This window comes from Taudactylus pleione, unplaced genomic scaffold (assembly GCF_031769625.1).
Source record: "Taudactylus pleione unplaced genomic scaffold, aTauple2 ptg000043l, whole genome shotgun sequence".
NCBI classification, from domain to species: Eukaryota; Metazoa; Chordata; class Amphibia; order Anura; family Myobatrachidae; genus Taudactylus; species Taudactylus pleione.
Window position 1 is genome coordinate 15164159 of NW_028284445.1, and position 21530 is coordinate 15185688.

At 45.4% G+C, this 21530-nt stretch overlaps 1 protein-coding gene across 1 annotated transcript in view; it reads left to right on the forward strand.

Annotated features, from left to right (window-relative positions):
• Nucleotides 1-21530, forward strand: part of FLT3 (fms related receptor tyrosine kinase 3) — a 210091-nt gene that overhangs the window by 104580 nt on the left and 83981 nt on the right. The window contains exons 16-17 of the mRNA XM_088460269.1: nt 1681-1805; nt 9907-10028. Coding sequence (XP_088316395.1) covers nt 1681-1805; nt 9907-10028 — 247 coding nt within the window. The remainder of the gene's footprint in view (nt 1-1680; nt 1806-9906; nt 10029-21530) is intronic.

Consider the following 21530-nt stretch of genomic DNA (forward strand, 5'->3'; position numbering starts at 1 on the left):
GACCATCGGGGCTTACGACGAGACCCTAGGGTAGGGTCTCACTTGTCGTAAGCCCCGGAGAGCTTCTGTGATGTCAGTGATGTGATGTCAGTGATGTCAGTGGGGCCTCCCCCAAACGGTAGGTGTTCCCATGGGAACGCCTCCGTTTGGGCTGCCACCCCCCCGGCCCGCCTTCCAAACGGGGCGAGCTGTCAATCAACATCGACAGCTCGCCTCCTTTGTAAAGAGACCCACTACGACCGGCGCTGTCGGTCGTAGCGGGTCTCACGCATGCACACGAAGGAGCCGGCTCCCTCGTGCGCATGCGCACTTGACAAACATCGAGGCGGACGTGCGGTCGTAGACCGTACGGCCGCCTCTGAATGAAGGCCTAAATCTCTAAAGGCACATTTCCACTAAACAATTAAATATAGCGATTGAATGATAATGTTATTGTTATCGGTTGATCGTTTGAAAATCGTTTGCAAATTGTGTAAAAAAAAAAAAAGTCTAAAATGACCAGCGATGCGCGCTCCAGCTGGTCGTTTAGACATCTATCAAATATGTTGTACAACCTGACGATATTGTCAGGTTCAACATGTTTGCAGATGATTGATGTGCCTTCACTGAACGACTGCTCGTTCAGTTTAGGCACATCACAGGCAGACAAATAACTGCACGGTTACAATGTCGTAATCATGAAGTCTTTTGCCTGTCATCTAGTGGATGTGTGCTTTTAGGCACATTTTATATCTGCCCCACCTGCAGTGCAGCATAGATTTACCAAGGTGCACAGTTATTTGCTCTTTTTTCTATACTCCCATCTCAAAATCAGGCCCTGTATCTGCAGGACCACTGCAATCCCCATCATATTATAATTATATACAGTATACTAGATTGTGTTATTATAAAATACTTTTTTGTACTTTAAATGCTGCCATGACATTTTAAGTCTTGAGAATAAGAACGGTGTAAGAATTACATCTAACATGAACCAAAATAAAAATGTACAACTGGCAGTTGGTATGTGCTGGAGAATTGGAACAGTCCCAGGGGCAAGTCTTAAAAAGTTAAGTTTATCAAATTAGGGACAGCAGGCAGCTGTCATGCTCAGGGCTGCTGGGAGATCTATCAGGGCCGGGTAATAGAGGATACCAACAACCATTTTGGAGTATGACCATGCCCTATTGTCAATAACAGGCCCCAGATTGGCTGGCCCAGATACACACTTTCAGCGTTCTATTCTTCATGAGGGGAGGAGGGGGCTGGCCCTGGACATATCACAAACTCTCCAGATTGTCTTTTAAAGCCCATAGCCAAACAATTGTCTAAGACGTTCTGTAAAAAAACAGTGAAATATTTTTTCATTTTAAATTGTAATAAAAAAGTTGTGTATATTCCATTTCCATATATCACCAGATATCAATATGGAATAGGAGTGAGAAAATGATCCCAGCTAGTAAAAAATACTACATACTGTACAGGATTTTGTCAAGGCACATAAAATATAGGATTATCTTAAAAAAAAAAGAAAAAAGTATTCATATTAGTTGTAATATTTACATACGTTGTTTTTTACAAAAACAGAAAAAAGTATTCATATTAGTTGTAATATTTACATACGTTGTTTTTTACAAATGTGTTTGGCTTCCCCTTGGTTTTGACATCCAAAGTGAACTTGTTTATTTTACCCCTCAATAGACCTAGAACTGTGACATCAATAAGCAACTGCTCCTATACCTGGATAAACACTGACCAGGAACGTGAGAAAAATCAGCATAACCGGGACCTGACTTCTGGATGCACTGAGACCCTGCAAATCAAAGGTATAAAATATGTAAATCAAGAAAACAGATTTTTTTTTTGTTGAAAATAACTTTTTATTCTGTATATTAAACTTAAAATGTGTGTCTTCAATCTCACCTCTTCATAAGAACACCTCATAAACTCAATTCTCTACCATTCTGACCTACTACTTACTGTCTCTCTCTTCTAGTTCACCCTTCAAGTTACTCTCCTCACATTAGCATGGGGCCCCTCGGAATCTAAGGGCCCGGTACAAGGGTTGCCCTTGTACTCTCTTGTCACTGGGCTTGCCCTTTAGACTGTAAGCCGTCACGGGCAGGGTCTTTGGAATGTAGTTATTATCCTGGCTGTCAGAATGCCAGCGCCAGAATCCCAACACCAGTAAGAATCCTGGTGCCGGGGGGTGGCCTGGCAGCCATCAGGAACAGACATGTCTGCTTCGGCTCCTGGCTGGGACTCCATAAGGGAGAGAAATGAGCCCAACAGGACCTTATTAGAGACTACACTCTACCTGCCTCTCATCCACTGTCAACGGGGGACACTGCTGCGGAATTGGGAGACGGCTCCTCTGTCTCCGTGGATTGCGGCCTGTCCGTCCCCTGGGATCCCCGGCCTTGAGTACTGATGCGACCGGGCGAGCCTGCATGGATTAAGCTACCCCCCGGTGGCCCAACTCGACTTGAAGAGTCCCCATCACCGCATATTAAACAACCCGACTGCAGTGAGGCGGCTCCATCCACAGGCGCGGAAGCGGTGTACACGGCTCCCTACAGCTCGTCCTCCGTCTGCCTCCTGGCTTCTCTAGTGGGGAAGGCTGATGCTCCCGCATGCCTAACGGTGCTGTCTACGGCCGCAGCATTTCCTGAACAGTTAGTGCCAGTGCTGCTGAGCAGGAGTAGTGAAGAGACCACATAGCAGCCGCCCTGATATGCAGCCTAGTCTCCCCATACATCCCGGGCCTTGATTTCTCACAGGACCCGGCGGCACCTCACGGCCCATGTGACACAATACACGTGTCACCACAAGCACCTCTCTAGACACGGGTGCCCCATATCAGCCAGCCCTACAGCCTTTTCATCCAGCACCCAGCTACTGACTCTGCTCTGGACTGTAGGCAGATGTTCCCCAGAGACTTCACAGACAACCACCTACATCAACGCACTTTATAGCAACAGGAGGATATATTGAATTTCTGGAAGTTCCCAGATAGAAGTCACTTCCCAGAGTTTACCTGGTTGTTTCACTGTTGCGTAGGTCAGCTGGGAGACTACATAGCTGCTCTCTGATTTGCTACTCGATGTGACTTAATGTCGGTGTGATGCCAGGCAACAGGGAGTCACCGTAAGAGGGATCCTTACCTATGTAACATGTCTGCAACCTGATGTCGCTTACTGTGACCTATGCTACTATTTACTGATCTTCGTTTCATGCTACATTATGGTCAAAAATAAAAAAACATCTCAAAAAGGCAACACACCTCTACCGAAAGGGCCCCATTCTCAGGCAGATCTGAGACCATTTCTTCATACTACTCCGGTCAGGGTCAAGGTAGATCCAGCGACGTCCAGCCCCCTTTCCTCCTCATCAACCCCTACAATGTCCCTATTCCAGGAAGACCAACCCCAGACGTCCTCTGAGAAGGACACAGATCTCCAGGACATTATGTCTTTCATGAAGACCTTACCCACAAAACAAGATCTCCAAGATACCATTTGGCAGGAACTTGCTATTGTTCGGAAAGACATATCGCAGATTTCGGACCAAGTCACATCTCTAGAAAACTTTCAAGAATCCACAGATGCCTACTTGAAATCCTTGAAAGATGTCATTTCTGCCCAAACAAAAGAAATTCATGCTATCAATCTCAGGATGACAGATCTCGATAATAGGGAATGGAGAAACAGCGTTGGTATTAGAGGTCTCCTAGAAGAAGTCCCCCAACATGGTCAGATAGATGCACTCACCAAGATATTCAACAAAATTTTGGGGAATGATCCGAATGAGCTTATTACTTTTGATAGAGCTCATCGAGCCTTAAAACCAAGATCTCTCCAAGCTGACCGCCCTCGTGATGCCATATGTCGTCTACACTACTACTCACAGAAAGATGAACTTATGCGCAAAGCACAACAATTAGACGGAATTGACTTCAATGGTGCAGTGATCCAAATATTCCAAGATCTATCCTGGCATACGCTTCAGCAGCGTAAATTCCTTAAACCTATCACGGATGAACTCCGCAAGCACCAACTGAAATACAGATGGGGCTTCCCCTTTAACCTCCAAGTATCTTTGGCTGGAAAAACACATTCTTTAACCTTGTATGTTGATCTGCCTTGATTTTGTTCTGGACTTGGAATACCAAAGCTTAATGTCCCTAATTGGGAATTCGATCTGCCTGATTTGCAACTACCTCAAAGACCTGAGAATAACCCTCCTTGGCAAGAAGTTCGTGGCTCCAGGAGGAGGCCACACACTTCGTCACCTTCACTGTCTGAAGAAGCCACCTGACTGAACTTATATACTCTCGGTCTCGATTTCTCCTCCGTCAAGAGCGGGTGAGATCCACCTAATTGTAGATTTTATTGCCTGCCAAATGTTTGCCTTATCTACTAGTTTGGTCTTTTGAATATTTAAAGTAATGGATAGTTTAAAATGAATATTCTTTTTTTTCTCTGATGATCCATTACGATACCATTCTGGATATTTTTGACAAACTAGGTGTGTTTTTTCTTATAAATCAATAACTAATGTTAGACATCTATATGTTATGTCTTATTGTGACATTATTGTTTGATTATCTATTATACCCCGCGTGGTGACTCCCTAACCCCACACCCGCCCTCGGCTCAAATGCCTATTGGGTCTGTGGCTCCCCAGAGTGCCAGTTTCTCCACTGCGGGTTTAACCCTGTTTTTGCAATTTCTTTCTCTCTCATGTTTCACTTTACGTTCCTTTTCAGATGTAACTGTTTTTATTTGTTTTTTCTTCTTTTGACCATTTTGAGGACTGATGTATGTTTTGTATCTTCACAAATTACATGACCTCCCCAAGTACAATTAAAATACACTCGAGTAATGCCCGAGGCCTCAACACACCTGAGAAAAGATCTACTCTACTGAGATCCCTCTGGGCTGAGAGTTTAGATGTTACACTGATACAAGAGACTCATTTTAAAGTTTTGGCTCGCAGCCCATCCCTAACCAATTATCGATACCCACTCGCATATTATTGTAACACCCAAGGTAGCAAAACCAAGGGAGTAGCGATCTTCAAATTTCTATAACCTCGGTCCACAAACCAGTCCCGGGTAGGATACTTCTAATAAATTGTAAAATATATAACCAACCCTATATAACCAACCCTATACTTTCATTGTGGTTTTCGCCCCTAATCAGGACCAAACCTCTTTTTTTCAATCTCACCTTCCGAAGCTTGAATCTCTATGTTCCGGGATTACAGTTTTGGGGGTAGACCTTAATTGGATTCTTGACCCAACTCTCGATATCTCGACTAAAGCCCCCAGATATTCCCAACAGAAATATAGCAGGGTCAGGAAACTGTTCCACGACCTTCAGCTGGCTGATACATGGAGGATCTCTCACAATTTAGGCCGTGACTATTCGTTTTATTCCTATCCCCACAAAACATACACACAACTAGATTATTTGTTTCTAAGTCACAAACACCTCCCACTCCTTTAGATGCCTCGATTGGCTCAATTACTTGGTCGGACCATGCCCACATATCAATAACCCTGTCAGCTCAGCATCAATCTCCTAGTCAGTGGACCTGGCGTCTAAATGAATCTTTACTGCAGGATATTACTTGTAGAGATGAAATCAACAAAACCCTTATTGATTTTTTTTCCACTAACGACACTGATGATGTCTCTAAAATTACCTTATGGGAAGCTCATAAGTGTGTATTGCAAGGCAAGATTATCCAGCTTGGCTCCCATATGAAAAAACAAAAATTGCAATGTATAGCGAGTCTATTGCAGCTGATTCATTCTTTAGAATCCTTGCATAAATCTACACTGTCCGGGCCAAAGTATGCCGAGCTGACAGATGCCAGAACTCAGCTGAAGAGACTACTCTCTGACAGCGCCCAACTCTCTCTCCGTAGATGTAACTGCAGATACTATCAGTGGGGAAACAAACTGGGAGGGCTTCCTTGCTCATGCGCTCAGGTCTCAGAGGGCGAATTCATTTATTAGCTCCATGAAAGATGAAACTGGTTCTCTTCATTTTAAGACCTCTGAAATAGCATCTTGTTTTAAAAAAATATTACACAACCTTATATAATCTGAATAAAGCCCCTAATGCAGCAGACCCTGCTTCCTGCTTATTAAGTGCTAAAGATTATCTGGCAAATGTAACATACCCCATTTTTCGCTTCATGATCGCGATGCACTTGAAAAGCCCTTTACTCTTCAAGAACTAGAACATGCCATCTCATCTATGCCATCGGGCAAGAGCCCTGGTCCAGATGGATACACCATAATTTATTATAAAACATTCAAAGATATTGTGGCTCCCAGACTTCTGCAAGCTTTCAATTGTATATCAGCAGAAACTCACTTTTCGGTATACAATCGGGAAGCCGGCTGCCTTAACACCGGCAGCCGGCTTCCCGACTGTCAATACGCGGCGGGGATGAAATGCCGGGCGTCTAGATGTAGAGAGCGGTGCCCGGCATCCCGATCGAAGGGATGCCAGGCGCCGCGAGCGGACAGCAGCTGGGGGGGGAGGGTTAGGTTTAGGGCACCTGGGGGGAACTTAGGGTTAGGCACCCCCGGGAGGGTTAGGGTTAGGCTAGGGGGAGGGAGGGTTAGGGTTAGGCACCCCCTCAGTGGACTTAGGTTTAGGCAGCGGGGAAGGGAGGGGTTAGGGTTAGGCACTTAGAGGGGGGATTAGGGTTAGGCACTTGGGGGGAGGTTAGGGATAGGCACCCCTAAGGAGGGTTAGGGGGTTAGGTTAGGTTAGTTAGTACTTACCTATCCACAATCGGGATTTCCACCGCTGTTGGGCTTCCACTGCCGGGAACTCTGCTGTTGTCGGCCAGGAGCTGCCGGCGGTATTTCATACCGATTCCCACTTTCCCCCCCAGTCCTTGGAAGCTCACATAACTGTGATCCCTAAGCAGGGTAAGGATCCCTCGGTATGCTCCAGCTACAGACCTATTTCCCTCTTAAACGTGGATTTAAAATTATTTGCAAAACTAATGGCAAATAGACTGAATGGCCTTCTCCCCTCACATAGCGACCAGGTGGGATTTGTCCTTGGCCGAGAGGCCAAGGATAACACCACTAAAGTACTAAATCTAATCCACTTAGCTTCCAGTAGTCAGATTCCTACTATTATGCTTTCCACTGACGCCGAGAAGGCATTTGATAGGGTGAGTTGGCATTTTATGAGGTCTGTGTTGGAGCATATCGGGCTTGGTCCTCAAGCATTGCACAGGATCTTGGCTCTATATAGTATGCCCACTGCTAGGGTTCGTATCAACGGCTCTCTTTCTGATCCATTTTCAATAAGTAATGGGACGAGACAGGGTTGCCCAGTGTCCCCACTGATTTTTGTTCTTTGTATAGAAGCGCTAGCTAGAGCAATCAGGACAATAAACAAATTTCCGGCCTATGGATGGGCGACGTAGAGTACAAATTAGCTATGTTCGCAGATGATATCTTGGCATTGGTCTCATATCCTGAGGCATCCCTTCCACACCTGATGTGGGAATTTGACTTATATAGTACACTTTCAGATTTTAAAATTAATATGTCCAAGTCTTGCGCCCTTAATATATCAACTCCTTCCTTACAAATGGTAGGGTTAAAACGCTCTTTCCCCTTTCAGTGGCAGAACTCACATATCACTTATTTGGGTATCAAACTGTCTCAAAATTTATCTTTATTAGTCTCGCTAAATTATGTCCTTAAAGTATTGCGAGCAGACTTTAGCAGATGGCACTTTAAACAACTTTCGTGGCTGGGAAGGATGGGAGTCGTCAAAATGAACACCCTCCGTAAGTTATTATATGTCCTCCAGACATTGCCGATAGCCGTTCCTGGTTCCTGGTTCGGCTCCATACTGCTTTTGATTCAACAATTTATCTGGTCCCGTAAGAGACCCAGGATCAAATGATTATTTCTAACGAGATCCACTCGCAGAGGAGGGTTTCAACTACCTGACATTAAAAATTATCATCATGCAATTCATTTAAATAGGGTGTTGGATTGGACCAGGGGCCGGGAGGTTAAGCAGTGGGTGGAATTGGAGGGGATATACATTCAACCAGGGCCATCTCTTCCATTGGGCTTGATGGGCAGTTGCCCAAGGGCCCGAAGCTTGTAGGGGCCCGCCAACTGCAGCCGCAGCCAGTTTGTAAATTTGTGATATTTTTATAAGCCGGCCGCTGCTGCGCTGTATTCCGATCTTTTGGTTGCTAACTCATTCTCCCATTCCGTTGTAAAAAAATCACTGCTACGCCATCTAGGTAATGCGGCCCGAGCGTCGATACCCATTCTTTGGAGATCATCTGTCCCCCCTACTTGCAAGATATGGTTCTTGGTTCTCTAGATTAGAGTATTATATGTTAATGGAAGACCTTTTTCTATCTTGGTTTGAATATAACTCAACAAGTACATATACCAATTATATCTCTACATGTGTTGATGCAAACTGATTTATTATGTAATAAAATATACAGTTTTTCTTTCTTTATAAGGGTGTCCTCTAAGGTCAAATAACCACCTTTTATTTTTTCTCTCACCCAGTCTTTTTTGTTCTGCAGTTCAGAAATTTGATGTGAATATTATCTTGAATGTCTCCTCATTTACATATTGTTGTGTATAGCAATGTTAATTATTCTTGCTATGTCGAGACTTGATATAATGCTGTGTAAACAGATTGTTTTTTCATCAAGATTGAATGGACACTGTACTGTTTTATTATTCTAATAAAAACGGAATTTAAAAAAAAAAAAGAAAAAGAATCCTGGTGCCAACATCCCGACTGCCGGCATCTCAATGATAAGTATTGGGGTTAGGGGGAAGGTTAGGGATTAGGGTTAGGCACAAGGGGGAGGGTTAGGGTTAGGCTGCAGAGGGTTAGGTTTAGTCTGCGGGGGGAGGGTTAGGCTGCGGGGGGGAGTGTTGGGTTTAGGCTACAGAGAGGTAGGGTTAGGGGTAGGGAAAGAGTAGTAGACTTACCTCCTTCTGTTAGGATTGTGATCGCTGGGATCCTGAGCGCCGGCATCCTGTACCCAACCTGGGCCTTCTTCCCCTGTTTTCTTCTCCTAGCACTAGGGTGGCTACCTCCCACCCTAGTGCAAAGATGGTGAACATCTGCTTCAGCAGTCCGATGGAGGTCGCGGCATGAGCAACTGGCGTCCATCGATGGTTAAACTATCACTGTTTTACATTGATTGTTTAAAACCATTGGCTATCGATGGTTATGCTGCCGATGACCCCCCCCCACCAAGCACTTTCCCTGTCACCAGTGCGCCTCTGTTGCCCTATCTCCCATCTCTCACCAGAAACTTGGATCCTGTTCATCCACCCACTTGTTGGGTACAGGATCACTGAAAGGTGATTTACTTATTATTGTAAGCTCTCACGAGCAGGGCCCTCTTTCCCCTTTTCCTTCTCTCACTTATACTGTCCCATCCTCTCTATTAACATCAACAGCACCGAGCCTCTTGGTTCAGCCGTTACTGCTATTGTGGGTATTATTACTACATTATATGCCGCAGTGGTTATATAGCTTGTATCCTATGTTCTGTCATTTTTTGTACTGTAAGTATTTTGAACTTTTTTCTTATTTTTGTTTGCGCTGCTTAACATATTACACAGCCCTGGCTTTGTTGTGATCACAGTCAACAAATAGATTATGAAAATACAAAGATTGTCAATTAAAAATTCCCTAACCCAATAGGGTGGTTTGATGAAATTAAACTGGTGGTCCTCCACTTTCACCACTGTGAGAGAGAAATTTTAAAAACCAATGATGTTACCTAGAGAGTGACAAAGTTCCAACTTTTTGCATGAGATGTATATTCGCGAGCTGTTCTTTCATGTGACATCTTAAAATAAATTTTTTGAATTATCCTTTGCCAAAGAAATGAAATACCAAAACATCAGGAAGTATGACGAGGAGGACCTGAACATTCTCACCTTTGAAGATTTGCTCTATTTCTCGTACGAAGTTGGGAAAGGAATGGAATTTCTTGAAACAAAGATGGTGAGTTTACCAAGACTCTTGATAGACGGGATTGTTCTTGAACTTGTGACCCAATGAATTGTTATTAGAACAGTCTCTGCCTTTAATAATAGTTGCGGCTTTGCTTTTTATAGTTTTGCTTTAAATAGATAAGCCTGGTACTATGGTGTAATTTATTATGAAGCCAGAGAACTTGGAAATGCTGGAAATGAGATGATCACCCTCCATGTGACACTGACACCAGCTCCCAGTGATGAGAATTACAAATTAAAGCTGCCTCATTACTTGATCAGAGAAAAGAGATGTTTCACAGACTATATTGCAACACCGACATTTGATAAATACTGTTATCCTAAAAATAATAAAACCGGGGAAAGGTACAAGAATCTAGGGTCAAATAATTGCATATGCCACAGAATAAGGGGGAGATTTATCAAACTTTCTAAGGAGCAGTGGTGTCACTAGGGGGGTACGGGGTGCAGTGTGACACCATCTGAGGTGGAGACATCAAATTAGCAGAGCTGCTCTGCTATTTTAGTGTCACCCCCTAGGATGGTGTCACAGAGCAGCAGAGTTGGATGACGTATGCATACCCCCCTGTGTCTGGAGAGGTTGGGGGCTTTCCAGCAGATACGTCCCACAAAAAGGGCATGCGCAAGGGGAACAGAGGTGCCGCACTAGGTGTCACCACACGATGTGACGCCTGTTCTAAAGAGGGCAATTGGAGGTGTTACTCACTGCAACCAATCAGAATGTAGCTGTAATTTTATAGAATATACTAGATAAATGATAGCTAGAAGCTGATTGGTTGCTATTGGCACCACCTGAACTTGTCCTCTTTAGAAGGTTTGATAAATCTCCCCTTAAAACTTTAGCAGCATCCAATGAATGGGGTGCATACAATGTTCTCTTACCAGAAATGGAATAGTGTGGGGATTTTGATTACACAGGACATATCCTGGGAGAGATTACATAGGGTAGAAATCCTGGCATGTCCTGGGAGAGATTGCATAGGGTAGAAGTCCTGGCATGTCATGGGAGAGATTACATAGGGTAGAAGTCCTGACATGTAATGAGAGAGATTGCATAGGGTAGTAGACCTGTCATGTCGTGGGAGAGATTACATAGGGTAGAAGTCCTGTCATGTCCTGGGAGAGATTACATAGGGTAGAAGTCCTGGCATTTCCTCAGAAATATTACATAGGGTAGCAGTCCTGTCATGTCCTGGGAGATATTACATAGGGTAGCAGTCCTGTCATGTCCTGGGAGAGATTACATAGGGTAGCAGTCCTGTCATGTCCTGGGAGAGATTACATAGGGTAGAAATCCTGTCATGTCCTGGAAGAGATTACATAGGGTAGAAATCCTGTCATGTCCTGGAAGAGATTACATAGGGTAGAAATCCTGTCATGTCCTGGAAGAGATTACATAGGGTAGAAGTCCTGGATTGTCCTGGGAGAGATTACATAGGGTAGAAGTCGTGGCATGTCCTGGGAGAGATTGCATAGGGTAGGTCTCATCATGTCCTGGAAGCGACTGCATAGGGAAGAAGTCCTGGCATGCCCTGGGAGAGATTACATAGGGTAGAAGTCCTGTCATGTCCTGGGAGAGATTACATAGGGAAGAAGTCCTAGCATGTCCTGGGAGAGATTACATAGGGTAGAAGTCCTAGCATGTCATGGGAGAGATTACATACGGTAGAAGTCCTATCATGTTACGGAAGAGATTACATAGGGTAGAATTCCTGGCATGTCCTGGAAGGGATTGCATAGGCTAGAAGTCCTGACATGTCGTGGGAGAGATTACATAGGGTAGAAGTCCTAGCATGTCCTGGGAGAGATTACATAGGGTAGCAGTCCTGACATGTCCTGGGAGAGATTACATAGGGTAGGACCTGGCATGTCCTGGGAGAGATTGCATAGGGTAGAAGTCCTGTCATGTCGTGGGAGAGATTACATAGGGTAGAAGTCCTAGCATGTCCTGGGAGAGATTACATAGCGTAGAAGTCATCGCATGTCCTGGGAGAGATTACATAGGGTAGCAGTCCTGACATGTCCTGGGAGAGATTACATAGGGTAGGACCTGGCATGTCCTGGGAGAGATTGCATAGGGTAGAAGTTCTGTCATGTCCTGGTAGAGATTACATAGAGTAGAAGTCCTGGCATGTCCTCGGAGAGATTACATAGGGTAGAAGTCCTGGGAAAGATTACATAGGGTAGAAGTCCTGTCATGTCGTGGGAGAGATTACATAGGGTAGAAATCCTAGCATATCCTGGGAGAGATTGCATAGTGTGGAAGTCCTAGCATGTCCTGGGAGAGATTACATAGGGTAGAAGTCCTGTCATGTCATGGGAGAAGTTACATAACGTAGAAGTCCTGGCATGTCGTCGGAAAGATTACATAGGGTAGAAGTCCTCGCATGTCCTGTGAGAGATTACATAGGGTAGAAGTCCTAGCATGTCCTGGTAGAGATTGCATAGGGTACAAGTCCTAGCATGTCCTGGTAGAGATTGCATAGGGTACAAGTCCTAGCATGTCCTCAGAGAGATTGCATAGGGTAGAAGTCCTGGCATGTCCTCAGAGAGATTACATAGGGTGGAAGTACTGGCATGTCGTGGGAGAGATTACATAGGGTAGAAGTCCTGGCATGTCCTGGGAGAAATTACATAGGGTAGAAATCCTGTCATGTCCTGGGAGAGATTGCATAGGGTAGAAGTTCTGGCATGCCCTGGAGAGATTACATAGGGTAGAAGTCCTGGCATGTCCTGGGAGAGATTACATAGGGCAGAAATCCTGTTATGTCCTTAGAGAGATTACATAGGGTAGAAGTCCTGGCATGTCCTCGGTGAGATTACATAGGGTTGAAATCCTGTCATGTCGTGGGAGAGATGGCATAGGCTAGAAATCTTGTCATGTCGTGGGAGAGATTGCATAGGGTAGAGTCCTGTTATGTTCTTAGAGAAATTGCATAGGGTAGAAGTCCTGTTATGTCCTGAAAGAGATTACATAGGGTAGAAGTCCTAGCATGTCACGGGAGAGATTACATAGGGTAGAAGTCCTAGCATGTCCTGGGAGAGATTACATAGGTTAGAAGTCCTGGCATGTCCTGAAAGTTTGCATAGGTTAGAAGTCCTGACATGGCGTGGGAGAGATTGCATAGGGTAGAAGTCCTTTCATGTCCTCGGAGAGATTACATAGCATAGAAGTCCTAGCATGTCCTGGGAGAGATTACATAGGGTAGAAGTCCTGTCATGTCCTGGGAGAGATTGCATAGGGTATAAATTCTGACATGTCGTGGGAGAGATTACATAGGGTAGAAGTCTTGACATGTCCTGGAAGAGATTACATAGGGAAGATGTCCTGTCATGTCGTGGGAGAGATTACATAGGGTAGAAGTCCTGGCATGTCCTCAGAGAGATTACATAGGGTAGAAGTACTGGCATGTCGTGGGAGAGATTACATAGGGTAGAAGTCCTAGCATGTCCTGGGAGAGATTACATAGGGTAGAAGTCATCGCATGTCCTGGGAGAGATTACATAGGGTAGAAGTCTTGATATGTTCTGGGAGAGATTGCATAGGGTAGAAGTCCTGGCATGTCCTCGGAGAGATTACATAGGGTAGAAGTACTGGGAAAGATTACATAGGGTAGAAGTCCTGTCATGTCCTGGGAGAGATTACATAGGGTAGAAATCCTAGCATATCCTGGGAGAGATTGCATAGTGTGGAAGTCCTAGCATGTCCTGGGAGAGATTACATAGGGTAGAAGTCCTGTCATGTCATGGGAGAAGTTACATAACGTAGAAGTCCTGGCATGTCGTGGGAAAGATTACATAGGGTAGAAGTCCTCGCATGTCCAGGGAGAGATTACATAGAGTAGAAGTCTTAGCATGTCCTGGTAGAGATTGCATAGGGTACAAGTCCTAGCATGTCCTCGGAGAGATTGCATAGGGTAGGTCCTGGCATGTCCTGGGAGAGATTGCATAGGGTAGAAGTCCTGGCATGTCCTCAGAGAGATTACATAGGGTAGAAGTACTGGCATGTCGTGGGAGAGATTACATAGGGTAGAAGTCCTGGCATGTCCTGGTAGATATTACATAGGGTAGAAATCCTGTCATGTCCTGGGAGAGATTGCATAGGGTAGAAGTTCTGGCATGCCCTGGAGAGATTACATAGGGTAGAAGTCCTGGCATGTCCTGGGAGAGATTACATAGGGCAGAAATCCTGTTATGTCCTTAGAGAGATTACATAGGGTAGAATTCCAGGCATGTCCTCGGTGAGATTACATAGGGTTGAAATCCTGTCATGTCCTGGGAGAGATGGCATAGGGTAGAAATCTTGTCATGTCGTGGGAGAGATTGCATAGGGTAGAGTCCTGTTATGTCCTTAGAGAGATTGCATAGGGTAGAAGTCCTGTTATGTCCTGAAAGAGATTACATAGGGTAGAAGTCCTAGCATGTCACGGGAGAGATTACATAGGGTAGAAGTCCTAGCATGTCCTGGGAGAGATTACATAGGTTAGAAGTCCTGGCATGTCCTGAAAGATTGCATATGGTAGAAGTCCTGACATGTCGTGGGAGAGATTGCATAGGGTAGAAGTCCTGGCATGTCCTGGGAGAGATTACATAGGGTAGAAGTCCTAGCATGTCCTCGGAGAGATTACAAAGGGTAGAAGTCCTAGCATGTCCTGGGAGAGATTACATAGGGTAGAAGTCCTGTCATATCCTGGGAGAGATTGCATAGGGTATGAATTCTGACATGTCGTGGGAGAGATTACATAGGGTAGAAGTCTTGACATGTCCTGGAAGAGATTCCATAGGGTAGAAGTCCTGTCATGTCGTGGGAGAGATTACATAGGGTAGAAGTCCTGGCATGTCCTGTGAGAGATTGCATTGGGTAGAAATTCTGGCATGTCCTGGGAGAGATTGCAAAGGGTGGAAGTCCTAGCATGTCCTGTGAGAGATTACATAGGGTAGAATTCCTGTCATGTAGTGGGAGAGATTACATAGGGTAGAAGTCCTGGCATGTCCTGGGAGAGAATGCATAGGTAGAAGTCATGGCATGTCCTGGGAGAGATTACATGGGGTAGAAGTCCTAGTATGTCCTGGGAGAGATTACATAGGGTTGAAGTCGTAGCATGTCCTGGGAGAGATTACATAGGGTAGAAGTCCTGACATGTCCTGGGATAGATTGCATAGGGTAGAAGTCCTGTCATGTCGTGGGAGAGATTGCATAGGGTAGAAGCCCTAGCATGTCCTGGGAGAGATTACATAGGGTAGAATTCCTGTCATGTCCAGAGAGAGATTGCATAGGGTATAAATTCTGACATGTCTTGGGAGAGATTACATAGGGTAGAAGTCCTGGCATGTCCTGGGAGAGATTGCACTGGGTAGAAGTCCTGGCATGTCCTGGGAGTGATTGCATAAGGTAGAAGTTCTGGCATGCCCTGGAGAGATTACATAGGGTAGAAGTCCTGGCATGTCCTGGGAGAGATTACATAGGGTAGAAGTCCTGTTATGTCCTTAGAGAGATTACATAGGGTAGAAGTCCTGGCATGTCCTCGGTGAGATTACATAGGGGAGAAATCCTGTCATGTCGTGGGAGAGATTGCATAGGGTAGAAATCCTGTCATGTCCTGGGAGAGATTGCATAGGGTAGAGTCCTGTTATGTCCTTAGAGACATTGCATAGGGTAGAAGTCCTGTTATGTCCTGGGAGAGATTACATAGGGTAGAAGTCCAGTCATGTCGTGGGAGAGAATGCATAGGTAGAAATCCTGGCATGTCCTGGGAGAGATTGCATAAGGTAGAAGTCCTGGCATGTCCTAGGAGAGAATGCATAGAGTAGAAATCCTGGCATGTCCTGGGAGAGATTGAATAGGGTAGAAGTCCTGGCATGTCCTGGGAGAGATTACCTAGGGCGGAAATCCTGTCATGTCGTGGGAGAGATTGCATAGGGTAGAAGTCCTGGCATGTCCTGGGAGACATTAAATAGGGTAGAAATCCTGTCATGTCCTGGGAGAGATTGCATATGATAGAAGTTCTGGCATGCCCTGGAGAGATTACATAGGGTAGAAGTCCTGGCATGTCCTGGGAGAGATTACATAGGCTAGAAGTCCTGGTATGTCCTTAGAGAGATTACATAGGGTAGAAGTCCTGTCATGTTGTGGGAGAGCTTACATAGGGTAGAAGTCCTGGCATGTCCTGGTAGTGATTGCATAAGGTAGAAGTCCTGGCATGTCCTGGGAGAGAATTCATAGGGTAGAAGTACTGGCATGTCGTGGGAGAGATTGCATAGGGTAGGTCCTGGCATGTCCTGGGAGAGATTACATAGAGTAGAAATCCTGTCATGTCCTGGGAGAGATTGCATAGGGTAGAAGTTCTGGCATGCCCTGGAGAGATTACATAGGGTAGAAGTCCTGGCATGTCCTGGGAGAGATTACATAGGGTAGAAGTCCTGTTATGTCCTAAGAGAGATTACATAGTGTAGAAGTCCTGGCATGTCCTCGGTGAGATTACATAGGGTAGAAATACTGTCATGTCGTGGGAGAGATTGCATAGGGTAGAAATCCTGTCATGTCGTGGGAGAGATTGCATAGGGTAGAAGTCCTCTCATGTCGTGGGAGAGATTGCATAGGGTAGAAGTCCTAGCATGTCCTGGGAAAGATTACATAGGGTAGAATTCCTGTCATGTCCGGAGAGAGATTGCATAGGGTATAAATTCTGACATGTCTTGGGAGAGATTACATAGGGTAGAAGTCCTGGCATGTCCTGGGAGAGATTGCATTGGGTAGAAGACCTGTTATGTCTTGGGAGAGATTACATAGGGTAGAAGTCCTGGCATGTCCTGGGAGAGATGACATAGGGTAGAAGTCCTGTTATTTCCTTAGAGAGTTTACATAGGGTTGAAATCCTGTCATGTCGTGGGAGAGATTGCATAGGGTAGAAGTCCTGGCATATCCTGGGAGAGATTACATAGGGTAGAAATCATGTCATGTCCTGGGAGAGATTGCATAGGGTAGAAGTTCTGGCATGCCCTGGAGAGATTACACAGGGTAGAAGTCCTGGCATGTCCTGGGAGAGATTACATAGGGTAGAAGTCCTGTTTTGTCCTTAGAGAGATTACAAAGGGTAGAAGTCCTGTCATGTCGTTGGAGAGATTACATAGGGTAGAAGTCCTGTTATGTCCTTAGAGAGATTACAAAGGGTAGAAGTCCTGTCATGTCGTTGTAGAGATTACATAGGGTAGAAGTCCTGTTATGTCCTTTGAGAGATTACAAAGGGTAGAAGTCCTGTCATGTCGTTGGAAAGGTTACAAATGGTAGAAGTCCTGGCATGTCCTGGGAGAGATTGCATTGGGTAGAAGTCCTGGGAAAGATTACTAAGGTAGAAGTCCTGTCATGTGCTGGGAGAGATTACATAGGGTAGAAATCCTAGCATATCCTGGGAGAGATTGCATAGTGTGGAAGTCCTAGCATGTCCTGGGAGAGATTACATAGGGTAGAAGTCCTGTCATGTCATGGGAGAAGTTACATAAAGTAGAAGTCCTGGCATGTCGTGGTAAAGAATACATAGGGTGGAAGTCCTCGCATGTCCTGGGAGAGATTACATAGGGTAGAAGTCCTAGCATATCCTGGTAGAGATTGCATAGGGTACAAATCCTAGCATGTCCTCGGAGAGATTGCATAGGGTACAAATCCTAACATGTCCTCGGAGAGATTGCATAGGGTAGAAGTCCTGGCATGTCCTCAGAGAGATTACATAGGGTAGAAGTACTGGCATGTCGTGGGAGAGATTACATAGGGTAGAAGTCCTGGCTTGTCCTGGGAGAAATTACATAGGGTAGAAATCCTGTCATGTCCTGGGAGAGATTGCATAGGGTCGAAGTTCTGGCATGCCCTGGAGAGATTACATAGGGTAGAAGTCCTGGCATGTCCTCGGTGAGATTACATAGGGTAGAAGTCCTGTCATGTCCTGGGAGAGATTGCATAGGGTATAAATTCTGACATGTCGTGGGAGAGATTACATAGGGTAGAAGTCTTGACATGTCCTGGAAGAGATTGCAAAGGGAAGAAGTCCTGTCATGTCGTGGGAGAGATTACATAGGGTAGAAGTCCTGGCATGTCCTCAGAGAGATTACATAGGGTAGAAGTACTGGCATGTCGTGGGAGAGATTACATAGGGTAGAAGTCCTAGCATGTCCTGGGAGAGATTACATAGGGTTGAAGTCCTAGCATGTCCTGGGAGAGTTTACATAGGGTAGAAGTCCTGACATGTCCTGGGAGAGATTGCATAGGGTAGAAGTCCTGTCATGTCGTGGGAGAGATTGCATAGGGTAGAAATCCTGGCATGTCCTGGGAGAGATTGCATAAGGTAGAAGTCCTGGCATGTCCTGGGAGAGAATGCATAGGGTAGAAATCCTGGCATGTCCTTGGAGAGATTGAATAGGGTAGAAGTCCTGGCATGTCCTGGGAGAGATTACATGGGGTAGAAATCCTAGCATATCCTGGGAGAGATTGCATAGTGTGGAAGTCCTAGCATGTCCTGGGAGAGATTACATAGGTTAGAAGTCCTGTCATGTCATGGGAGAAGTTACATAACGTAGAAGTCCTGTCATGTCGTGGGAAAGATTACATAGGGTGGAAGTCCTTGCATGTCCTGGGAGAGATTACATAGGGTAGAAGTCCAAGCATGTCCTGGTAGAGATTGCATAGGGTACAAATCCTAGCCTGTCCTCGGATAGATTGCATAGGGTACAAGTCCGAGCATGTCCTCGGAGAGATTGCATAGGGTAGAAGTCCTGGCATGTCCTCAGAGAGATTACATAGGGTAGAAGTACTGGCATGTCGTGGGAGAGATTACATAGGGTAGAAGTCCTGGCATGTCCTGGGAGAAATTACATAGGGTAGAAATCCTGTCATGTCCTGGGAGAGATTGCATAGGGTAGAAATCTTGTCATGTCGTGGGAGAGATTGCATAGGGTAGAGTCCTGTTATGTCCTTAGAGAGATTGCATAGGGTAGAAGTCCTGTTATGTCCTGAAAGAGATTACATAGGGTAGAAGTCCTAGCATGTCACGGGAGAGATTACATAGGGTAGAAGTCCTAGCATGTCCTGGGAGAGATTACATAGGTTAGAAGTCCTGGCATGTCCTGAAAGATTGCATAGGGTAGAAGTCCTGACATGTCGTGGGAGAGATTGCATAGGGTAGAAGTCCTGGCATGTCCTGGGAGAGATTACATAGGGTAGAAGTCCTAGCATGTCCTGGGAGAGATTACATAGGGTTGAAGTCCTAGCATGTCCTGGGAGAGATTACATAGGGTAGAAGTCCTGTCATGTCCTGGGAGAGATTGCATAGGGTATAAATTCTGACATGTCGTGGGAGAGATTACATAGGGTAGAAGTCTTGACATGTCCTGGAAGAGATTACATAGGGAAGAAGTCCTGTCATGTCGTGGGAGAGATTACATAGGGTAGAAGTCCTGGCATGTCCTCAGAGAGATTACATAGGGTAGAAGTACTGGCATGTCGTGGGAGAAATTACATAGGGTAGAAGTCCTAGCATGTCCAGGGAGAGATTACATAGGGTAGAAGTCATCGCATGTCCTGGGAGAGATTACATAGGGTAGAAGTCTTGATATGTTCTGGGAGAGATTGCATAGGGTAGAAGTTCTGTCATGTCCTGGTAGAGATTACATAGAGTAGAAGTCCTGGCATGTCCTCGGAGAGATTACATAGGGTAGAAGTCCTGGGAAAGATTACATAGGGTAGAAGTCCTGTCATGTCCTGGGAGAGATTACATAGGGTAGAAATCCTAGCATATCCTGGGAGAGATTGCATAGTGTGGAAGTCCTAGCATGTCCTGGGAGAGATTACATAGGGTAGAAGTCCTGTCATGTCATGAGAGAAGTTACATAACGTAGATGTCCTGGCATGTCGTGGGAAAGATTACATAGGGTAGAAGTCCTCGCATGTCCTGGGAGAGATTACATAGGGTAGAAGTCCTAGCATGTCCTGGTAGAGATTGCGTAGGGTACAAGTCCTAGCATGTCCTCGGAGAGATTGCATAGGGTAGAAGTCCTGGCATGTCCTGGGAGAGACTGCAAAGGGTAGAAGTCCTGGCATGTCCTCAGAGAGATTACATAGGGTAGAAGTACTGGCATGTCGTGGGAGAGATTACATAGGGTAGAAGTCCTGGCATGTCCTTGGAGAGATTACATAGGATAGAAATCCTGTCATGTCCTGGGAGAGATTGCATAGGGTAGAAGTTCTGGCATGCCCTGGAGAGATTACATAGGGTAGAATTCCTGGCATGTCCTCGGTGAGATAACATAGCGTTGAAATCCTGTCATGTCGTGGGAGAGATGGCATAGGGTAGAAATCTTGTCATGTCGTGGGAGAGATTGCATAGGGTAGAGTCCTGTTATGTCCTTAGAGAGATTGCATAGGGTAGAAGTCCTGTTATGTCCTGGAAGAGATTACATAGGGTAGAAGTCCTAGCATGTCACGGGAGAGATTACATTGGGTAGAAGTCCTAGCATGTCCTGGGAGAGTTTACATAGGTTAGAAGTCCTGGCATGTCCTGAAAGATTGCATAGGGTAGAAGTCCTGACATGTCATGGGAGAGATTGCATAGGGTAGAAGTCCTGGCATGTCCTGGGAGAGATTACATAGGGTAGAAGTCCTAGCATGTCCTCGGAGAGATTACATAGGGTAGAAGTCCTAGCATGTCCTGGGAGAGATTACATGAGGGTAGAAGTCCTGTCATGTCCTGGGAGAGATTGCATAGGGTATAAATTCTGACATGTCGTGGGAGAGATTACATAGGGTAGAAGTCTTGACATGTCCTGGAAGAGATTACATAGGGTAGAAGTCCTGTCATGTCGTGGGAGAGATTACATAGGGTAGAAGTCCCGGCATGTCCTGTGAGAGATTGCATTGGTTAGAAATCCTGGCATGTCCTGGGAGAGATTGCAAAGGGTGGAAGTCCTAGCATGTCCTGAGAGAGATTACATAGGGTAGAATTCCTGTCATGTAGTGGGAGAGATTACATAGGGTAGAAGTCCTGGCATGTCCTGGGAGAGAATGCATAGGTAGAAGTCATGGCATGTCCTGGGAGAGATTACATAGGGTAGAAGTCCTAGCATGTCCTGGGAGATATTACATAGGGTTGAAGTCGTAGCATGTCCTGGGAGAGATTACATAGGGTAGAAGTCCTGACATGTCCTGGGATAGATTGCATAGGGTTGAAGTCCTGTCATGTTGTGGGAGAGATTGCATAGGGTAGACGTCCTAGCATGTCCTGGGAGAGATTACATAGGGTAGAATTCCTGTCATGTCCTGAGCGAGATTGCATAGGGTATAAATTCTGACATGTCTTGGGAGAGATTACATAGGGTAGAAGCCCTGGCATGTCCTGGGAGAGATTAAATAGGGTAGAAATCCTGTCATGTCCTGGGAGAGATTACATAGGGTAGAAGTCCTGGCATGTCCTGGGAGAGATTACATAGGGTAGAAGTCCTGTTATGT